Source organism: Pituophis catenifer, unplaced genomic scaffold, assembly GCF_029215685.1.
Source record: "Pituophis catenifer annectens isolate HBS135680 unplaced genomic scaffold, rPitCat1.0.hap2 SCAF_3, whole genome shotgun sequence".
Lineage (NCBI taxonomy): Eukaryota > Metazoa > Chordata > Lepidosauria > Squamata > Colubridae > Pituophis > Pituophis catenifer.
This window is the reverse complement of record NW_027256883.1, coordinates 153,800,059-153,820,535: the sequence shown is the minus strand read 5'-3', so window position 1 is coordinate 153,820,535 and position 20,477 is coordinate 153,800,059. Positions and strand designations below refer to the sequence as shown.

Sequence of the window (20,477 nt, the reverse complement as noted above, 5' to 3'; positions counted from 1 at the left end):
CCCGGAGGACTCAGGGCGGTGCACAGCCAAAGTAAAAACATAAATACAAACATTAAAATACAGTTAAAAAGATATATATGCGTTTGGCCCCCATAATTAAAAAACAATAACAAACCTATTAAAAACATTTAAAAATGTGTTAAGCCAGCCCGGCTTGCTGAAAAAGAAAGGTCTTCAGGGCATGGCGGAAGGCATTAGATTAATTTGTAACAACCCATTTTATATAGTTGGGGAGGCAAAAATGGCAGTGACATGGAAACACTGCTAGTGTACATTTTCAAAATTTAAACTGCTAGTGTACATTTTTGTCACAAGACACTTTCCTTTTTCAATGGCTATGCTCAATACAATAGTCACTCTAAAAGCAATAGTTTCTCCTCCTTAACTACTTCACCGTACTTCATTATACTTCATTGAATTAGGGAGGAATCTACCTGAGTTGGCTTTGGATATTATCTTATTGTTGTGATTTTAAAAAATGCTTCAACTTAGGTAATGGTTCCTGCATATCTCTACCAATGTCATCTTCCTTACTCTGCACAGTTACCTTCTTTTCAGTATCTTAGTGGCATTCTGCCTGTTTGCCATATGATATTTGTATTAGTCTATTATGTGTACACGGGTTTATGGCATTGATCAATCAAACAAAGGAAATTAGAACAAAATAACCTGTAAGCCATAGTTACCTCCTTTGCATCTCCAGGTTTTTCTCCCCTGAGTAATGAGATGATTAAACTGAGCAACAAACGTGGCCTTTTCTCTCATTCCTTCCCATTTTTCTAGTTTTGGTATGAAATGAGGTGTTCAGCACTTCTTTGGAGCTGACTGTACACCTTGAACTTTTCACAGAGTGATGCAACTTGTGAAGTGCCTGTTCTATTAACATTGAATATGTTTTAGCTCTTGACACTTTCTCGCTTTACAGTTTTTTTAATTAGGTTATTTTTTTCATCTTGCGTTCGGCTCCTGAATATTACATTCCCACTGATGTTAGTGTAAATAGGCCAATGAGTTCGATGAAGATTTAATAATGCTTAGGGAAGATGTAATGAAATCAGTGGGATTTAAGTTAGTCATGATTTATTGAAATGCCACCAATTCCATTGGGTCTAATTCTGCTTAACACTCAGGACAGGGCCACCTACTACTTAATATACAGGACAGGCAAGAGCTATAATTTTGGCAAAAAATATACAAGGAGCTGGAGCATAACCTAGAACAGGAGTCCCCAACCCCTGGGCTACAGATCGGTACCAGTCCGTGGCCAGTTAGGAACCGGCCTCACAAACGAGCAAAGCTTCATCTGCACATACGCGGGATCTAGGGAGAACACAAAACTATACCCTCTGCCCCCACTTCCGTGGAAAAATTGTTTTCCCTGAACCGATCCTTGGTGCCCAAAAGGTTGGGGACCACCAACCTAGAATGTTATATTTCATTCCTGTTTTGAGTAAGCGAGGTTTGTTTCTGTCTGTATGTGTTTAACCATGTTTAGCCCATTTTGAGACTTTCATTACAGTTTCAGTGTTTCTTCCATTTATGTGAGATGAAACTGACCCATCAATTGTATTGGCAACCAAAACTATAAAAAGATAGCGTTGGTGGGACTTTGGGACTCAGATTACCTCACCCACAGCCCTGAGGCAGCCTTGAAACATTTTTTAATAATTCTAGTTTGGAAGGGGTGCTTCTTTTCCGCTCTCTATCCAAGAGTTCTCTTGCAGACAATCTAGGTTGCCTCTGAAATGAGCCTGGGGATGACCTAGCGATAACCCACTCCTGTTGGCCTGAACAGCCTGCAGTGGAAATTCCACTGTCATTTAGTCATTCAGTGCCTTCATGGCCATTTTGACTTTGGTCAACAAAAGACTACTGTAATGCTCTCTACATGGGGCTCCCCTTGAAAAGCACCCGGAGGCTCCAACTGGTCCAGAACGTAGCCGCACGGGTGATTATGGGCGCAGCTCGTTACGCCCATGTAACACCTCTCCTACGCGAGCTGCACTGGCTCCCGGTGGTCTTCCGGGTGCGATTCAAGGTATTAGTTATCACCTTTAAAGCGCTCCATGGCTTAGGACCTGGGTACCTACAAGACCGTCTTTTGCCACCAATAGCCTCCCACCGACCAGTTCGTTCTCACAGGGAGGGACTACTCAGGGTACCGTCAGTCAAATTATGTCGACTGGCGACTCCCAGGGGGAGGGCCTTCTCTGTGGGGGCTCCAACCCTTTGGAATGAACTGCCCCCGGAGATACGGAATATCCCTGATCTCCGTGCTTTCCGCCGTGCCCTCAAGACCCTGATGTTCCAACAGGCGGGGCTAAACATATGAACATGTGAATGATTTTTTAAATGTTATCTAATTCTGGGTTTTATTTGATTGACCAAACTAAGTAATAATTTTAATTAGCAATTTTATGATGTTTGTGTGTCTATATTTTTCTTGACTGTACACCGCCTTGAGTCCTACGGGAGAAAGGCGGTATAGAAATATAATAAATAAATAAATAAATAAATAAATAAATAAATAAATAAATAAATAAATAAATAAATAAATAAATAATAAATAAAGACGGTAAACACTTGGCTTGTTTTTCTTTGCACTGGAATAACAAACTCAGAGGATTGATAGAGCTGTCTACTAGCAATACTGCTATTTGACATGTGTATGTGATATGTGTATGTGCTGTGCATATTATAGAGTGTGAAAAATATGTAACAGATGGAGACACAAATGTAGAATGGAGGGGTGAGATAGAGAAGGTTTCTTTGCATGGTCATAAACAATTCATAGAGGAGAAGAAAGGAATGAAAAATCCAGATGCACAAAAGCACCAAGACCCCTCTGGTTTCATTTCTTCTGCCATTTAATTCAAATCAGTTCTTCCAATCATTAAGCCAGACTTTTCGTAGGGGGTGATGGAGTGGTATCATTCTCAGAACAGGAAGGTTGGAATTCAGACAACCTCAAGATGGCACCATCTATGAAATCATTTCATAGGATTATCACTCTCTTGCAAGGATCAAAAATGCCTCTCAGAAGAACAAGGCTAAGAAAATAAACAATAAAATTAAAGGTTGAGCTCCCAACCATATTCAACACACATTCAGGCCAACAACTCGTGGTTGGTTTTCCCTTTGGGATATGAGGTGGAGATGGGAGGAAAGAAGCTAAGGAATCCAACAGTTGCTCCCTTGAAATTATCCCCCATTAAATTGTGTAAGAAATGTAGTCTGGCAGCTACAGTACAGTAAAGACAATGTACCTTATACTGATATACATTTCTTCTGTCTCAAGAGTGGGAAAAGCACAGTAACATGGCCATAAGAAAGAGCTCTTAGAGAATTACTTTCTTAATAGACAGTGATTTCCCCAGTTCGTGCATAATGAAAATGCAGTCACCCATGTTGCCCTAAAACGTGTGAATTTAATTATGCAGTTTAAGCTGACAGATCCTTCCAATAATATTGCATGCTGTTTTGCTGACCTAGAACCATGCTGTTAAACTCACTGATGGGAAATGTTTGACTCAATCTGACCGCGTTTCAGAGGGCAGTAGGCACATGATCCGAACTGGCACAATACAAGTTTGCTACAAGAAGCATTTATTTCTCGTTTTATGAAAAGACATAAATTAAAACCACTCCTTGATGCGTGAACTAATTATCGCAGGGAGGTGTGATTTAAAGAGCAAAAAGGCTGTCAGCTGCCTAGGAAGTGTTGTAGCATCACAGAGTTAGGGTTGCCATTGTCTCCCTACACCACTGATAGCTGTCTGAAGACCAGAAAGACAATGAATGAACATTCCACAGAATGCCATGGATTTGAGAGTATTCTGTATAATTTTATGCAGGACTACTCATAATTATATTATGATAATTCTATGGAAAGGAACCGCTAAGACCGTGATGGCGAACCTATGGCACGCGTGCCACAGGTGGCACGCGGAGCCATATCTGTGGGCACGTGAGCGTTGCCCTACCTCAGCTCCAGCACGCGTGCATGCATTGGCCAACTGATTTTCGGGCCTTCCAGGCTCACTGGAAGTCAGGAAATGCGCTGTTTCCTGCCTCCGGAGGGCTTCCTGGAGGTTGGGGAAGGCCCGTATTTGCCCTCCCCAGGCTCCTAGAAAGCCTCTGGGGCCTGGGGAGGGTGAAAAATGGACCTACCTGGCCCACCGTGCCATTGTGTGCCAAAAGCGATGGGAACGTGGGGGGGTCGCGCACACATGCGTGGGGGTGTGGGCATGCGCACACACACACACCCTATGCTTCCCCCGCTTTTGGCATGCGGCAGCAAAAAGGTTAGCCATTTAGGCCATCAAATCCAACAACTTACTCATGAAGAAATGCAAACTAAAACCCCCTTAAGAAAATGACTATCTCCTGCCTGGAGGACATCATTAGGTAATTGTTTCACTGAACATTAGTCAGACCCATTGATTTTAAGAGGATTTTGTCTCTAATGAATGATGCAATATTGTATTCAACTTCCACCCAAGCCTTTCTGGTCCATGAAATGAAGGTGTGTGTGTGTGTGTGTGTGTGTGTGTGTGTGTGTGTGTGTGTAAACATAATTTTTGCATTTCAAATAGCTGTAAGTTTTTCACTCACTTCTGAGAGATGTGCAGCCATATAAATGTGATTAATATGTAAATAAGTTGAGATCAAAGTGAATAAAACCTAGATATATGTAAATCTGAAACATCTGTATGCTGTTATCTAAGATAAACAATATTTCACAATATTCATGATACATTTCAAAATATGGATGTGGTTGAGAAGAACAATACTTTATTCCATTCATTTTATTGTGGTTGGTATCTTCACCCTGCTGACACCAATAGGACCAAAGATATCCTTCATAGCCCCTGCATGATTCTAATTTTTAAAACATTTGTTTTCAATTCTAAAATGGGAAAGTGGTAAACTTCTGTCTCTAGTATTATCTTTATTTCCAGAAATGCTTTGGATCCTACATGGTACCATCAATATTCTCCACAAGTGAAAATGGCCAGTGCTTTTTCTGCAAAGAAAAACAGCAGATATAAGCTTAGAGCTACTGAGATCATCCTGAGAAGACCGGCTAGAGGGGAAGGATCACTTCCTGGAAGCAGATATTTTGATGCTATCCCTGTCTATTCTGACAGCCATTTAATTAAGGTCAATCTGTGCAGAATAACTGTCTGCTTGGAACTGAGTGCTGATTTTACTTATTTAGAGACTTTAAGGTGGCCCTTCCTGGTAGCTTAAGATATCTAGACCGAAAAGCATGCTTTGCCACCAAGACTTGACATCTAGATACATCTTAGAGGTTCATTTGTGGGGTTCATTCGTTCCAGGATTTTTGACTAATGGAAGACACACTTTTCCATCTAAATCCAAAATGTATTCAAGTATATTGGACCCCTGCCAAATGTTTTGAATCAGAATTATATTCAAAGAAATGTTGTGGCAGTGTTTGAAGGTTGGACAACACGCTGTCACACAGATGGTAAAATGATGTATAGCTTCTGGTAATACAGACACTCTCTGTATAATTAGAATGGCTCTGAAATCTCATAAATAAACATTAGGCAGGACTGATGTTATTCACTGACATTGTGAAATGAACTTGAGTTGACAGTGAATGCCATTAGTAGAATATTTGGACTGCAAAATAGTTTCAGGAGAAGAAAAAAAACTGATGTGCATTAATGGAACATCTTTGAGGACATTCAACTGTCCTACGCATATTTATCTGTTGCAATCAAGTCCCATTGTATGCTGTGGCAGCTCTTTCTGAGGACGGAATTGGACTAGAAATCTGAAATTATTAATGTACACATTTGACAGAATCAAAGAAAATAATTAATTGAAAGGGCATAAAATTAGATTGAAAAGTTTGTTAAACAGATGGATTTCCTTTCCTGTCTTACAAAATCTGGTGTAAACTGATCTCAGACACAATTACCTTTACCAAAACTGTGTTTTTTTAAAGACATAACATTGAACTGTCCCTACCAGTCTTGTATAGCATTGAAGGATTCTTCACAAGTAACATCATACATCAGGATAAAACCCATTGCTCCTCTGTAATAAGCGGTCGTGATGGTCCTGTACCTTTCTTGTCCAGCTGTATCCTAAGTAAAATAATAAGTAAAAATAGTATGAGCTTTATGAGTTTTCCCCAGGCCTAATTCTATTGATAATACAATAAACATTTTGTGTGTTTGGTTTTTCTTCTGCCAGAACACTAGATTCATGTTATCCAGTAAGGAAACTATTTTTCGTGAAAACATGGAGTAAAATGTTATTCCCACTGTGGAAATTCATGAATTAGGCAGATAATAAAGATTGCATTGCATATTACCTTTGTAACATTCCATTAATTTCTATTTAGAAAAATATAATTCTGGTCTGACTTTGAAGTACAGTCAGCTTTATCACACCATTTTTTTTCTGACATGCAAGTATCATAACCATAGAATACAATGAAAAGCTTATAAATAATTCCAGCCATTAAATGGGCCTTCTGTGGATACCTTCCTATGATACATAGCCCTGGGGAAGATACCAATTTTCCCCAGTTTATTGCTCTTGCAGGACCATAATTTCATTAATTCTCAAATTGTGCTTTCTTGAAATTGTAGTTCAGCACCATTGGTGCCCTCCAGGTATTTAGGACTATAATTCTCATGAATCCATGATCTCTGAGTATAAGAGGGATTATTAGAAAGTTGTAGTCCAGGTTGCTTCACACTCTAGTCCACTGCTCTGTTTTTAGGCTTTCCATGCATCTTACAATCACAAGGAGTCTAGTCACCCTTTTCCCTCTAACAAATGTTATTTAAAAATCAAAACTTTTGCCATATGCCGCTTACTTCATCAGATGCATAGAGTGACTTGTCTGAAACAAATTATAACAAGTTAAAACCCCATTGTATTTGCTAAAATGTTTTGAAATAATCTGAAACCTTTTGACATGCAGGTACTCCTTGACTTTCAACCACAATTAAACCCAAAATTGATGTTGCTAAGCGAGACATTTAAGTGAGTCTTGCCCCATTTCATGACCTTTCGTGCCACAGTTGTTAAGTGAATCACTGAAGTTGTTAAATTAGCAACCTGGTTGTTAAGTGAATCTGGCTTCCCCATTGACTTTACTTGTCAGAAGGTCACAAAAGCTGATCACATGATCCTGGGACATTGCAACCATCATAAATATAAGTCAGTTGCCATGTGCCTAAATTTTGATCATGTGGCCATAGGGATGCTGCAACAGTCGTAAGGGTGAAAGAGTCATAAGTCACTTTTTTCAGTGCCGTTTTAACTTCAAATACTCACTGAACGAACTGTTGTAAGTTGAGGACTACCTGTATTTGAGTTTAGCAATCTCTTGCTTATTGGTCAGTGGTGGGTTGCTCCCGGTTCTGTCCGGTTCTTGCAAACCGGTAGTAAAAACGGTGGGAGGCTCCGCCCACCCGCCTGGATGTCATAATGGACAATCTGTGCAGGCGCAGAAGCTTCTGTGCATATGCAGAAGCACGTGCGTGCACTCCCGTTGCGAGCTGGTAATAAAGGTACCATATTTTTCAGAGTATAAGACGCACCAGAGTATAAGACGCACCTACCTTTTTTGGTGAGAAAAAAAAGAAAAAGAAATCTCCCTCTGTCTCTGCCTCTGAGCAATTTTGCCTCGTTGCACCAAACAGCAAACAGTCTGCTTTATTTTCATTTTCGTTTTCAGCATAGCTTGATTAGCTCAAGGAAAAAAAAAATCTGCTCCAGGAATTTACCTCTTTGCAGCAAGCAGCAGAGCCCTGAGCATATCAACTGAGAGCAAATCAGTTGAGAGTCGGGAGGCGGATCCAATCAACTTGTGCTAATTAGGCTGTGCTGAAGCTGAAAGCAGCTGTTTTTTCTTGCTGTTTGCTTGCAAGGAGGTAACTGCTGCGAGGCAGAGGCCAAAGGGTGGGGGCCAGTGGGTGGGCGGGGCTACATTCAGTGTATAAAACACACCTAAATTTTCACCCCCTTTTAGGGAGGAAAAAGGTGCATCTTATATTCTGAAAAATATGGTAAGTAAAACCCACCCCTGTTATTGGTGCTGTTAAAGTTTACTTTTTTTCCCCAGAATGACCACTTTGAGATTTGCCACAGTGTGTCCTGGGTTTTAAAATAGTCCAATAAATACCTTGTCCTTGTTTTAAATCCTGCTATCCCATTAATCCTTATGGGCAAAGTTTGTCCCATTTGTCCACTGTGCCTTGCTGGGCATCTGTTGAAATGAACTGTAGCTCATGAAGTGAATTCCTTTTAATAAAATGTGTTGGGCATAAAAGGTGCTTCCATACTAAAATTTTATGCTCTCATAACATAGGCTAACATGGGCCTCCCCCAACAGCAGCTTACAGCTACTCTGCTTTGGTCCCACTGCAGATATTCGAAGTGTTTATAAAAACACAATTGCTTTTTTTAAAACATTCTATTTGCAAAGCTTTCAGCAGCCAGTGAAAGTATTAAACAGCAGCAGGGAAAGCAACAGCCTTATCTTTAAGGCACACACTTGGTATTACAGCAGCTTTTTTTCCCCTGATGTGACCTATCTTCAGTCTGCTGCTTCTCAATCTCAAATTTTAAAAAATGTTTCTGCCTCAGACGTGATTAATGGGAAAGTCTCCTCTTTCGCCTATCTTCTCCAGGAAGATGTAACATTCTGAAAGGTTCTTATTGCTCAAACCCCTTTAGCATGAAATTCACTAACTTGCAAAAGGGCTTCAAAGGAAGAAAATCTACTGGTACAAGCTATAATTCAACTATGCAGGAAATGACTTTCCCTCTTACTTTAATTATAGTGAAACCCTTGCATATGCATTTGGCTGTCAGTCCCATTAGCTGGATTCACACATTGTGCTAAGTCTTTTTTTTTATCCTGATTTGATGAAATACATTTTTTCATATGGAACCAACTTCCTCTGGGGCTCCGGTGGCCCCTGACCTCCGCACTTTCCGCCGCGACTTAAAGACATGGTTGTTCAGCCTGGACTGGGGGGGTTAGCATGTATTTTAACACGCTTTTATTCGGATATTTTATTGTTGTGAGCCGCCCTGAGTCCTACGGAGATAGGGCGGCATATAAATCAAATCAAATAAGTAAATAAATTATTGGCTACGTTCACACAAGTTTGGTACAACTGATGGTTTACAAATCACAAGGACTGAATTCAGTCCTTGCAAAGAAATCAGATTATAATTTACCAAATTCAAGATACTAGCTTTTTTTTAAACACTTAAATTGGAGTCAGAAGACAAATGAAGCTATTTCAACGTGAGAGTAATGAAAGAGACTTCAGGGAATATCTACCTATTGCATGGATGATGTTACCTAATTTGGTAATAAAATGTCTACAAGAAAACAACCAATCTCACAAAGCATCAAGGACCCACATTTCAACCCTGAGCTACAAATCTTCTCTTCTATCACTAACATCTACCCACTTGTGCAACTATATTTTCGGTCAATTGCAAGTTCTGACAATGTACTGCAATAGTCTAATCTTAAAGTTATCAATGTAGACCACGGGTATCAACCCCAATTTCATTGAGGGCCGCATCAGGGTTGTGTTTGACCTTAGAGGGCTGGGATGGGCGTAGCCAGGGTGGGCGTGGCCAACTTGACATCACTCCTGTCAGGGGCACCTATGGTGGCCCGAGTGCTCTGCCAGCGAAAACAGGCTCCCGAGCTTTGTTTTCGACTGCCGTGGCAGTCAAAAACGGGGCTTGGGAGCCTGTTTTCGCTGACAGAAACACCATGGGTCGGTCCTTCGCTGTTTCCAGAGCAGCTCTGCAGGCCAGATCTAAGTACCCCTTGGGCCATATCCGGCCCCCGGGCCTTGAGGTTGACACCCCTGATGTACACTCTCATTCCTTTTTTTCCAGGTAGGATCTACTACTCGCTTTATCAGACAAAGCTAATAGGGACAAAGTGCAATAGAAACTAGAAGGGACATTTAAAAATATTCCTCATTCCTTTGCTGTGGCAAGCAAAAAGCTAGATGCAGAAGGCCTTGAGGAATTGATGAAGAGAGCATTCTTTTATCTCTGGGGAAATGTGTGCAATGTTTATCCTATTAAGCAGCCTGAAACCTTCGCTAAATTTATACAGGTTCAAATAGAAACTGTGTTCCATTTGATTCTTGCAAGACCCCTGGACAATCTAGGTGTGGAACAAAGTCTCTAGATATGTGGTGTTTCTGATGCTCGACAAACAACACTCTGTAACAACAAATGCAGTCTGAACACCATGCATAACAAGTAGCATGGTAAGCAAAGCATCCTTTTACATCATGTTTCAGACTGATATCCATCTTAGTGTTTTGCAGTAAGAAATTTTTTGTCGCACTTAAAAGACTATACTTTATACGTTATTACATGTATACTGATTATACATGTAATAACAACTGCAAGAATTGTTTATGCTCAAAATTGGAAAGCAGAGAAAATACCTTTGGAAGAAGTAGTAATAAAAAAAAAAATTAAATTGTGCAGAAATGAATAGATTAACTTTGATGATTAAAGATAGGGAAGAGTCAGAATATTTTAAGGTATGGAATTATTTTTATTGTTGGTTGGAAAAGAGATACAAATGTTATAATTATGTATAAAAATTTGATGACTAGAATATGCTTATAGGAATGAATTGTCATAGTGGTTTGGATGAAGTTCAAGATAGAAGAAACTTTTGGAAGAAGAAGAATAAAAAGAAGTGAAGAAGATAACATCAAGATGTCACAGGGGAGGGATGATTGATGTACTAAATGTTTGTCTGTCTTAAAAAAAAAAAGACAAGCCCACTTTTTATACAGAATATAGTAATCTGTCTGTTTTGGAATGAAGGTATTTTTTCTTTTATTTCCCTAAGTTAAAAGCCCAACACTTCATCTAAATTTACCTGCAGCTTTTGCCTTGTGCTATTGTATCCTATGGCAAGAAGATTACCAAGCAGCCATGTGGTGCATTGTGTAGAAATAAAAGCTGTTCTTTCATTCAATTCCTGTAAACTGTTTTTTTTTTTAAGCGTTTTATATGGGAATGTTAAACAGTTGTTTGTTTAAAGCCTCTCACACTCAGTGTCAGATATTGCCTTCATATGATGCACCAGAAACTAGAAGGGGTTAAGTCTTTACAGACATCACATGTGACTATATCAGCCAATGAACTCTCTTATTGGACTCTTACCTAGAAACCACTTGGATATCTTGTCTCATCTATCTCTCAGCGAGACAACACGTGAACTTCTCTCTCCTCTCAACATCTGAGTCATACAGTTAGGGTAAAAAAATGTAACAGGACACCCTGTTCATTATCGTATGCATGTATATATTTGTAAATAATAAAAACAACCTTTTGAACCTGAAGCTGTATTGACCAAATAACTTCCTCATAGAACCAAATGAGCACGACCATCAATATATATCTGACACTCAGAACCTTTTTCTATGATATCAATTTTTATCCCTCTCTTCTGAGAAGAAGAAAAACTCAAGATAAAGTTGGCATTTACAGGAGCAACCATGGTGATTGCTGTCAGAAAAAGAAAGGTTGCCCTTTGAGTAAACGTTCTTTTCAGGGTAGCTTTATGTTAACCTTGATCATCACATTCTGATTACATGGAAAGTATTTCCAATGCACGCAGTATATGCAATTATATCTAATACTACTTTTATTATTTTTAATATAGAGAGTTTTGGTATGCAACGTTTTAAAGCATACTCATTTTTACATAGCTCCCAAACTACGTCACAAATACTTGGTGATGGATCTTTAGAATTATATGAATGACATATCCATTTATGCTGAATCTGTTCTATCATATCACAGAAATTAATTATTCAACTTTCTTAACCTACAGAGGTACAGAAGAATCCATTGTTTGCTAGATGTGTTATCTACACAATGGTTTTTCATTTTAATTTGGTATTACGTTAACACCCTGGTACAAAATAACTTCACCAATTCAAATTTGCCCATGTTGGTTAAAATTAGCCTATACCCCTTGTGTTTGCACAGCAAAAATTATGATGTGCGGACTGAATCTGTTATAAAACTGTACAGTAATTCAGTTAGTAAGCATTGTTATGCAGAACCAGGGCTAAAATCCAGCAGGTTCTGACAGGTTCTGGAGAACTGGTAGTGGAAATTTTGAGCAGTTTGGAGAACCGGTAGCGGAAATTTTGAGTAGTTCGGAGAACTGGCAAATACCACTTCTGGCTGGCCCCAGAGTGGGGTGGGAATGGAGATTTTGCAATATCCTTCCCCCAGGAATGGGGAGGGAATGGAGATTTTGCAATATCCTTCCCTCAGGAGTGGGGAGGGAATGGAGATTTTGCAATATCCTTCCCCCAGGAGTGGGGAGGGAATGGAGATTTTGCAGTATCCTTCTCCTGCCACGCCCACCAAGCCACACTCACAGAACTGGTAGTAAAAAAATTTAGATTTCACCACTGTGCAGAAGTGATACCTCTGTAATTAGAAAAAGAAGAAAAAATAGAAATCTGACTTTTCCCCATATAGGCAGTCCTTGATTAGTAGCCGCAACTGGGGCTGGAACATGATTGCTAAGTGCCACAGCCACTAAGCGGAAAATCATTTGAATGCAATGGATTTATGATGTCATTTCCCACTCAGTTGTTAAGGGAAGCGTCACAAGACAGCAGCTTAAAATTTTACTTCCAGTTCTCCATTAACTCTGCTTCTCACAAACTGGTTGAAAAGCACACAGATGTGACCACCTGACTGTGGGAGGGTGCAATGGTTGTAAATGGAAGGATTGGCCACAAAGCTGTTTTTTTTTCTTTTTTACATAGTCATAACTTCTAACAGTTGCTAAACAAGGCAGTCAGTAAGTGAGGATTGTCTTATTTTCTGAAAAGAGGATTTATTTTATTTATGAATTAGATGCTTATCTTGCCTTTATTTGTTCTTATAAACAACTTAAAACAGTGAACATGCATAATAGTCTTTCCTCCTCCTGTTTTATGCACAACAATAACTCTGTGAGGTGGGTTGGGCTGAGACAGAAAGACTGGCCCAAGGCCACCGAGCCAGTTTTTATGCCTAAAGCAGAACTAGAACTCACAGTTTCTCGGTTTCTATGCCAACACCTTAACCATAACACCAAACTGTAATGCGTGGTGAATTAAAATGAATCAATCCCATTTTAATAATAAATATAAGGGAATCCTAAAATCCAGTCATTTCTCAAATATCAATTTGATGTGATAGCCAGACACATAAACCAAAGAAGATAACAAAGCAAAAGGAAGCGGAGATATAGGCTTCTTTTCACACACCTTGACAATCCTTCAATTGTTACAAGACACATATTCATAATAGTTTCATGCAAGTCAACCAATTTTATGTATGTATTTATTTTTATTTATTTATAAGACTTATAATTCATGGCAAACATAAACAGACTCTTGCTGGCTCAAATAACAAAGCACAAAAATACCAAAAAAATATTTTTAAAAATACATTAAAAACTCAACAATATAATACCGGTGTTAAATCCCCAAACCCCTTTGGAAAAATTCTGTTTTCAACTTTTCCCCAAAGGGCAGACAATTTCAGGGATAACTGAACAGGAGGCCATTCTAGAGAGTTGGTCTCATAATGGAAAAATTATGGATTCTGGATTCAGCTCCCCGACCTTCTGAAAATGAAGAACAATCAAATGCTTCCTCCAGCATAACTGAAATGATTAGGTTCCAAGCCATACAGGGCTTTATAGGTTAAGACCAGCACTTGAAATTTTACCCAGAATCTAACAGGAAGCCAGTGCAGGCCCTACAAGACAGGTGTAATAGGTCCCCCCCAAGGCAAGCATCAATAAGCATTGAGGTTACTACATTTTGAAGCACCAGAGGTTTCTAGGTAACCGTTAAAGCAGCCCCTTGTAAAGAACATTGTGACAAGGGCATGAGTCACTGGGATGTTGTCCTCATGCAACCGGTATATAAGTAAGCAAATATTTATATTTTAAAAGTGCTTTGAAAGTTTCATCATATCTCATGAGTCTATTTCTTTCATAATGCTTTGTTTCTGTCCTGGCAAGTAAATACAGTTTCTTGTGATTGACTTCTTTTCTGTTGAGAAAAGAGAAAATCCACATCACTATTCTTCCATTAGATGAAAGAATATAACACTATGATGCCCTAAGCATCTTACAGACCTGGTATTTAAAAAAGGCAGTTTCTCCCAATACCAAACAAGTTGTGTATTTAAGATTAGTTGAAAAAAAGGTCCTAATATTAGTGGCATTGGTGTGTTCAGATCATGTGATGGCCAAAAATCAGCCTTCTGAGTGGCATGGCTCCAATTACAGTTAGTCCTAGACTTACAACCATTCATTTAGTGACCATTTGAAGTTTTAAAACAGAAAAAAGTGACTTATCACCATTTTTCATACTTATGACTGTTGCAGCATCCCTGTTGTCAAATTTTGGACGCTTGGCAACTGGCACATATTTACGATGGTTGCAAGTTCCGACAGTCATGTGATCACCTTTTGTGACCTTCTGATAAGCAAAGTCAATGGGAAGCCAGATTGACCTAATGACTGCAGTGATTCCATTACCAACTGTGGTAAGAAAGGGGCAAAACTCACTGAACAACTGTCTTACTTAGCAACAGAAATTTCGGCCTCATTTGTGGTTGTAAGTCAAAGGCTAACTATACACATTTTTTTTATTTATTTATTTAAAACAATACATCAAAAATAAGAAATAGTCAAACAAGTGATCGCGACAGGAACTTTACATGATATTTACACTTTCTACGGTATATAGGTTTCAGTCAGATTTAACATATATTAAACATAATCCTGGTTATACACATTTTTCTTGAGGGATGTTCATTCGGTCTTTAAGCTATCTTTTTTCTGAAAACAATTGAAAGTCTCATTATTCATCCACCTATTTGTTCACCTGGAATTTTGCTTTGCTTTGAACTTTTTAAAAAATCATGCAGGTATTATTGTCTCTATTGTGATGATTTTATTGAACCCTTATTTATTTATTCCCTTGCAAACTGTTCTAGTTTCCCTGAAAGGAAGATGGCTACAGAAACAAAAAAGAACACCACTGAAGTCTTTTGAATTATTAAAATTAAAGGAGGTCTTTGATTATGCTCAGATAAAATGTACAAAAGCAAGCAACAAAAAAATTATGATGATGGTCACTAGTCAACTGACTGGTGTTTTTTATGCTGTAAAAAAGGAACAAGATGAATCAGTGACATGATTGGAAGTAAAAGAGTATGACTCACTTCCAAAGCCACATTTTTATTCAATCTGCTGGAAGCAGTAAATTAACCCTCACCTCAACCAATTCTTTGGCAGAAGTGCTGAAGCTCTGCAGAGCTCAGCTTTCCAGATAACACCTCATTTTAAGATAAATTTCTACATATTTAATTCCTGTTCCCCAATAACATAGGAGGAAAAAAAAAGGCTATATCACATTTTATGGTGTAATTGTGCTCAATAACTGTGGCTTGTTCTATAACCCATGACTCAGTGCAGTGGGGGAACCCAACCATAATGGAAAGACCACTTGAAAGCGATGATCTAGTGCTGGATGATGGACGTCTCGTGTTGAATGCCACTTAACATGCTACTCAGGAAGAGCTGAGGACCTTTAAGTATAATGATCTAGTTGCTAATATTCCATACAGGAAAAGAAAATTCAAAATTGCAAAGAGATAATTGCAAAAGATAAGACTACTGTTACCAGGCCCAGCAACCAGTCTTAGAATTGACAGTGACGGCAATGACATGGTGCATAGGGTCAAATCTACATTTTAAGGTTGACTGTCAAAAGTAAAATAATCAGCAGTCAAGAAATATGCCACAAACTAGCACTTAGTAAACTAGGAATGAAGTGAGTAGAGAAGTTGGGATATGTCAGTAATATTAGCAATAGCAATAGCACTTAGACTTATATACTGTTTTACAGTGCTTTACAGCCATCTCTAAGCAGCTTACGGAGTCAGCATATTGCCCCCAACAATTTGGCTCCTCATTTTACCAACCTCGTAAGGATGGAAGGCTGAATCAACCTTGAGCCTAGTGAGATTTGAACTGCCAAATTACAGGCAGCCGGCAGTCAGCAGAAGTAGCCACTGCGCCATCGAGGCTCATAATATTGCTTACAAAGTTTACTATCAAGTGGTCAAGCTTTCCCTGTAACAATCTATGGAAGTGAAAGTTGGAGTTTGAAGAAGCTGGATAGAAAGAGTATTGATGCTTTTGAACTTTGGTGTTGGAAGACTTCCGAGAATACATGGATAGCCAAGAAAATATACAAATGGATCGTTGAACAAATCAACCCAATTCTCAGTCAAGGTAGAAATGACCAGGCTCAAATTATCATACTGCATCCAAAGTATGACCAAGCTCTTTGGAGAAGTGTATAATCCTAGGAAAAGTAGAAGGAAAGAGAGGATGCTAGCTGCAAGGTGGATGGATTCAATTACAGCAGTGATGGATGTACTGTTGTATAACCTAAAGGAATAGTTGGAGAAGTTCATCCCGGAAAAAATGGTTGCTGACACCAACTTGGTGGCACACAATAAAGAATGGTTGTTGGAATTGGGTATGTCTAGTTTAATGAAAAGAAGGACTAGGGGTGACATGATAGCAGTGTCCCAATATCTCAGGGTTTGCCACAAAGAAGTGAGAGTCAAGCTAGTTTCCAAAGGACCTGAAGGCAGGACAAGAAGCAATGTATGGAGACATACATACAATCAAGGAGAGAAGCAACCTCAAGGAGAGAAGCAACCTAGAACTAAGGAAAAATTTCCTCACAATTAGAACAATTAACCAGTGGAACAACTTGCTCCAGAAGTTGTGAATGCTCCAACACTGGAAGTTTTTAAGAAGAGATTGTACCACCATTTGTCTGAAATAATATAGGATTTCTTGCCTGAGCAAGGGTTGGACTAGAAATCCCTTCCAATTCGATTGTTCTGTTCTGTTCTAATCAATGAAGAGAGTAAAAAGGATGATCTTGAGAAGAGACGATTACCAAAGAGACCAGAAGGAAAACATAGATTGTCTCTAACACGTGGAAAATATGCTCAAACATCTCAGGAAAATACCACATGGTTATAAAAGAGGGAAGAGGAGGACAATCAAGCCTGAAAGATTATGATACAATAGCTAATCTAAATCAAAGTAGTCTTTAGCCTTCTATGGAATTTATTTCTTGGTCTGATCTGCCTCATACAGTTCTCAATCAATCAATCAATCATTTATCATGATAATTTCATAGGGCTAGGGACAAATGTAGCTTGTACTAAGTATAGTTAAATCTTATGCTCTTTGCACATGGTCTCATTACATGAATAATGGTATGGAAAACAGGAAGTAGCAGAATACGTGCAAAAGATATGTTATTTCACACATGGTATCTTTCCATTAGTTAACAGCAGGTGCAGGATATTGATATGAATACAGGTTTATTTTATCTTCAAGCTCTAAAAATCGATTCATGTGCAAGTGTAGAAACAGAAGAGTATAGAAAACTGTGGGATTTAAGAATATTTTATTAATACAAAGAAGGCATGGAAAACGCATTGGAACTTTTCACTTTTGCCTTTAAACAACTATTTGGTATTTTGTATGGTTAAAACTGAAAGGAGAATCTTTCAAATCATTTTTAAGTATTGAAAGGAAGAATAAAAGGAAAGAAAATGTGAATAGAAGCCTAGTGTTACATCATGCTTGTAACACTGATTATCTAGAACTGCCTGAATCTGGCCTGTGATAGTTTAAGCAACAATAATTGTTTTCACACAATAACAAGCCACTTTTGTAAAGTCAGATTTACTGAATAAATCACAATTGGTGGGCTCACATAATGCATCAACTATAAATTATTTTTGTTTGCAAGCGCAATAGCTGAGTTTATATAATACACTAAGCCACAAATAAGCATGCTCCATTATGGTTTAGAGAGTTCCCTGAAGTAAACATATTATCAAGAATGTGGAATGATTCAAGTGTATTGCAATTATTTTTCCCCAATGTGATACATTTCCAATTTAGGTTCAGGCAATGTGTTTCTTTGAAGACTAAAGTGGTTTTATTATACACTCAGGTCTCTCCCTGAGATGGGTCATGAATCATTCCTGTATTGCAGAATGCAGGTTGGTCTGAAAGATAGCAATATATTCTGTTCAGTGAGCCAGAAGTCCATAGAAAGACTGCAGAGAGAAACTAGATCTAATTCTAATGTTCCATCTACCAGGCTGTGGTTTACTGCTCATCGTTTGAAACTAATTATGGATATAAGTTGTGTTAACACATACAGTGCATTTATTGCCTTTCTGAAATCTGAAATACTAAGGAGAAATGAGTCATAAGCAATTTGCAAGCTTTCAGGTTTTTCTTATACATTCACCTAATTCATAAATAAGGCAGGTAACTACATAGAATCCTCCCACATCATGAGATGGTTAGATATAGTACACTATTAAACCTTTTAAAAGATGTATGCAGGAATAGTGTTCATTTTTTACATTTATATCCTATCTTTCATTCAAAATCACCAGGTGGCACATATAGATTCCATATTCTTAATTTTATTGCCACACCAACCCCATTAAATCCAAAAGGCTGAAGGATGGTAGCACGCCACAAATTAGCATCAGAACCAAGTGGCAGTTTTAACATGGTTTAGCTAATCCTACTTTGATTCACTAACCACCTCATCTTGTTGTTAATCAATATTTCCAGTTATGACTGGTTTAACCCTAATTATAGTATATTTTTATTTAGCATATTACATAACCTTACCAATCATGATTTCTTCGACAAACTAGAGTTAAACAAAGGACAAACGTGTATCTGGATGGCTTTCATTATCCCATATAGCTTTTGGTGTAGCTCCAAATATGTGTAGTCATGGAGACATTCTGCCATTGTCAGTAAAGAAAAATCTTTTAGAAGTATAGCAACTAAGCAGAATGAGATATTGAGGCAACTTTTAATAAAAATAGTCTCTTTTGGTTGAATAGGTGCCATCAAAAACACATTAAAGTCTCAAGACCCTCATTGGCCAGGTTCACACAATGCACTTAATTGGTTTGGGGCATCAGCATATCACAAAATACCCTACCTCAGTGTTTCTCGACCTCAACAACTTTAAGATGTGTGAACCTCAATTCCAAATAAGTTGAAATCCACACATATTGAAGTTGCTGAGGTTGACCTAGCTGAAGTTGCCCTAATCCAGTCAGTGGAAATATGGGTGGTTTTAGTCCCAAACAGACTTATTTCAGATTAAACTAATTTGCCTTAGTTAGCTGTCTCTTCCAAACAGAAACATTAAGATGATTAATGCTTTTCACTCTTCTGCCATTGAGGTTCCTTGCAAGAATAAATAGCTTCTGTATGAATTCTATCTCTGTGTTCCTTTTATATTACACATTCCCTTTCTCTAGCTGCACAGGCTAGTAGAAGATGAGATGGAACAGGTAGGTAAACGGACTTCAATTTACAATGATGATAAGGTCAGTTGGCCCAATTTTTCATTTTTCTGGAAATTCAAGCCCCCTTTGTGGTGTTTGGAAAGACTTTGAAAATTGTTCTTTTCCTTCTGATCAAGACATTGTAATTATGTACTGCTGACATATGGGCATAATTTTTTTACTCCAAATTAATAAACCTAACTAGGTTGTAGGAACACAGTTTTTGAGTAAACTGTGCCTGATAGGAGCTGACAAATAGTGTTTTGATTTAAAAAAAATTTTTTTTTAGTTTTTCTTCTAAGATCCTGATTATGGGTCTCAGAAGAAAGGTTTGGTCCAAGGAGATTATGTATGGAAATGGTTAATGTTGATGGACAAAAGAAATTACATTTGAACAACTGGTAAGAAATTAACATATTATCCAATTGGAGAATTTCATGCACATTCTTTTGACCGATTGTTAAATTATTTGCCACCAAGTTGGTGTCAGCTCTTATTGACCACATAAAAATTCTCCAGGGGAAACTGCCCCCAATCTGATCTTTCAAGTTTTCCAACCATTGCTGTTGCAACTCAGTCCATCCATCTCTTCCTTCTCTTTTTTTCCATCTTCCCCAGTATGATGAATTGTAGAGAGAACTAATTTGGACCTGGTCATTTATGCCTCAAGTGAAAACTCTGGTTAATTTGTTCAATGGTCTACGTCATTGTTGTCTTGTCTATCAGTAGTCAGCTCCAATACAGGTAGTCCTTGACTTCCAACTGCAACAGAGCTTGGAATTTTGATCATAAGACATTGCAGTAAAAGACAAAGCCCCATGTGACCATTGTTATGACAGTAATAAAGCAAGCCACTGCAGTTAATAAGTGAATCATGTGGTCATTAAATGAATCCAACATATGCAATTGGTTGCTGTTATCTACTGGAAAATGGCACAAACATTGTTTTTCAGCAACATGCGGTC

The 20,477-nt window shown here is 38.4% G+C and overlaps 1 protein-coding gene across 1 annotated transcript in view; it reads right to left on the bottom strand.

Moving 5' to 3' along the window:
• RAB3B (RAB3B, member RAS oncogene family) overlaps positions 1–20,477 on the bottom strand; it is a 59,548-nt gene that overhangs the window by 4,289 nt on the left and 34,782 nt on the right. The window contains exon 2 of the mRNA XM_070941348.1: positions 6,004–6,122. Coding sequence (XP_070797449.1) covers positions 6,004–6,122 — 119 coding nt within the window. The remainder of the gene's footprint in view (positions 1–6,003; positions 6,123–20,477) is intronic.